Consider the following 2591-nt stretch of genomic DNA (forward strand, 5'->3'; position numbering starts at 1 on the left):
GAGCGGCTTGTTTTTAGACTCATAGCCCATTAAGGCAAAGGTCATCCAGATTCCTGGGTAGTCCCCATCTACCCTGACGCCTCTAGCATTCCAGCTGCCTCTCTGAGCTGAGCCTCCCCTCTCACTACCCTTTCCTTCGGATGCCCCAAGCTCCAGACACTCTAGAGCACTCCAGTTCCCAGGCCCACCCCCCACTTTCCCACCTTTGCCTGAGCAGTGCCCTCAGCCAGGACCACTGTCCCCCTGGTCAGGCCCGTCACAATCCTGCTCTGAGAAGACCATGGTCAGTACAGCATCTCATGTTCAAGTGCGAATCCCGGTTCCACCACTTACTGGCTGAGGGGCCTCGGGCAAGCCATGTGACCTCTCTGAGCCTCAGTTTCCTCATCTGTGAAATGGAATAATAAGAGTAGGTAACTCACAATGTTGTTAGAAGGATTCAAGCAGATGTGGCAAGGGAAGCACAGGATTTGAAAGTGCTTGATCAGTGCCAGCAGCTGTTAGTTTTGTGGTTATTCACTGTTCAAGGCCTGCCTCTCCACGAGCTTGCCAGAGAAACACTCCCCTGCTCTCTGATGCATGGCCCAGCAACTTCCCTCTAATATCAATAAATGCGGAGCCCTTGCTAAGCATCACCCACTCACTGAATCTTCCTGGCAATTCTGCACAGCAGGGGCTCTTATCCCCATTTCACAGATGAGGAGACTGAGGTTCAGAGAGGCAAAGTGCCTTGCAGAGCTGTCCAGAGCCTGCTGGGGTGCCTTATTTCCAGGCTTGTTTCCAGGGAGCAGTCCAGGGCTGAGCCTGACTGGATCTCTCTCAAGGATTCCCCAGGGCTGGAAATGACCGGAGGTCACTGAGTGCGTTCCCAGCACCTGGCCCAGCACCGGAGAGCAGGACTGTTGGGAGCGACTTGCTCAGGCTAGGGAGGCAGCAGCCCAGAGCTCTGAGCCAGGATCGTGGACTCAGCCCCAAGGTGGGCCGAGCCGGAGGGCTGAAACCGTGAGCTCAGGCTATGGGGCCACACCCTGCCCTCTGTTTGGGGGCTTTGCTTCTCCCAGCTCGGGGAGTCCTCCTGCAGGCTCGGGACGCCCCCACGAGCCGCGTGGGAGGAGAGCTCCCGGGAGAAGGGGGGAGGGGCCTCCTAATTCCAAATGGGGGGCGCCGAAACCGTGGGTGCACCTAGGAGGGGAACGACTCACCCTCTGCGCCCCGCTTGCGCTGAACCCCCCAACTCCAGCACTCCGGGGGGTACGGAGCTCTAGCCTCAGCTGGGAAGAGAAGGGAGGCAGGACGGCGGCAGGGTCCCCGAGCTCTAATGAGGTAGTCAGCGGCAGGAGGCCCCGCTAACACCGCGACAGCCCTTGGGCGCGGGGACCGGGATCTCCAGGCGCGGTTGCCAAGAGTGACTGGGTCTAGGGGAGCCCCAGGGGCCCCCATATCAATCTCCATCCCCAGCGGCTCCTGACGGCCCCACCACCACCAGGGGCGCAGGCAGCGCCCCCCTCCCGCTGCCCGCCCCCACGCGGCGCCAGCTCACCTCCCCCGGGGAGCGCCCGGCTCCCCGCGACCCCCGAGCCCCCTCACATGGCGCCGGGAGCCGAGAGCCAGGGTCCGCGCCACTCTGGCCGCCCAGGCCCCGCCGCAGTCCAGGCCCGCCGGGTCCTAGCGCCGCCGCTCGCCGCTCTCCGGTTCAGGCCTGGGAGGCGGGCGGAGCCTTCGGGGGCCGCGGGTGGCCCCGCCCCTGGGCGGTGCAGGCGGGGATGGGTGAGGGGCGGACGAGCCCCGGCCCGGGGCACCCGAGCGCCTCGCTTACTCCTCTGGGCAGCCTGTAGTGACAACGACAATAACAACAGTCTCTCGGAGAACATTTAGTGTGGGTCAGGCCCACTTCTACCTCGCTTTATTGTTACCACGACGGGCGTGGGGAAACTGAGTCCCAGAGCACACTGAGCTTGGAATCAGCCGAGTTTCTCCCTGGGCATCCCTACCTCGGGCCTCCAGAGCCCTGCACCCGTAGTAGTCACCCTGGGTGAACTCAGGGATCCACTCTTGGATTCAAGTTCATCCCTGCCGTCTGCTAGCTGTGCGGCCTTGGCACGTTACTCACGCTTCCCCTGCTTCCCGGAAATAGGGAGAACAACCTCACAGGGTGTTGTTAGGATTAAAAATGTTACATTACTTCTTATAATAATTGTGGTATTCATTACATCAGTTTATGCGATAGTGAAAAATAACTTAAGTAGCCTGGACACCTGGTTAAATGAACAAAGACACAGCCCCGCTAAAATGAATGATGCAGATCAATAGGCATCGACAGGAAGAGATGTCCAGGATATTTACAGGATAGGTAATAAGTGAAGAAAGCAAGTTTTTAAAATGCATCTCCATAATCACTTTGGAAAACAAAGTTGGAAAATTTTGCATTCTTCTCCTAGGTACATACCCTGGAGAAATTCTTGCAAATGTATGTAACAAAGCGCATAGCAGCAATGCTTGAAATAATACAAAACTGGAAACAACTCATATAACTATCAAGGAGAATGGAATTTTTTTATTACATTATGATACGTTCACATGGTGAAATATTA

General features: G+C 57.5%; 1 protein-coding gene across 1 annotated transcript in view; it reads right to left on the reverse strand.

Annotated features, from left to right (window-relative positions):
- The window catches only part of ST6GALNAC6 (ST6 N-acetylgalactosaminide alpha-2,6-sialyltransferase 6), an 18722-nt gene extending 17044 nt beyond the window's left edge, over nucleotides 1-1678 (reverse strand). The window contains exons 1-2 of the mRNA XM_007471745.1: nucleotides 1541-1678; nucleotides 334-388 (exon numbers count right to left, since the gene is read on the reverse strand). Coding sequence (XP_007471807.1) covers nucleotides 334-359 — 26 coding nt within the window. The 5' untranslated portion in view covers nucleotides 360-388; nucleotides 1541-1678. The remainder of the gene's footprint in view (nucleotides 1-333; nucleotides 389-1540) is intronic.
- Between the last annotated feature and the right edge of the window lie 913 nt (nucleotides 1679-2591).

The sequence above is a fragment of the Lipotes vexillifer genome, unplaced genomic scaffold (assembly GCF_000442215.2).
Source record: "Lipotes vexillifer unplaced genomic scaffold, Lipotes_vexillifer_v1.1 scaffold98, whole genome shotgun sequence".
NCBI classification, from domain to species: domain Eukaryota; kingdom Metazoa; phylum Chordata; class Mammalia; order Artiodactyla; family Lipotidae; genus Lipotes; species Lipotes vexillifer.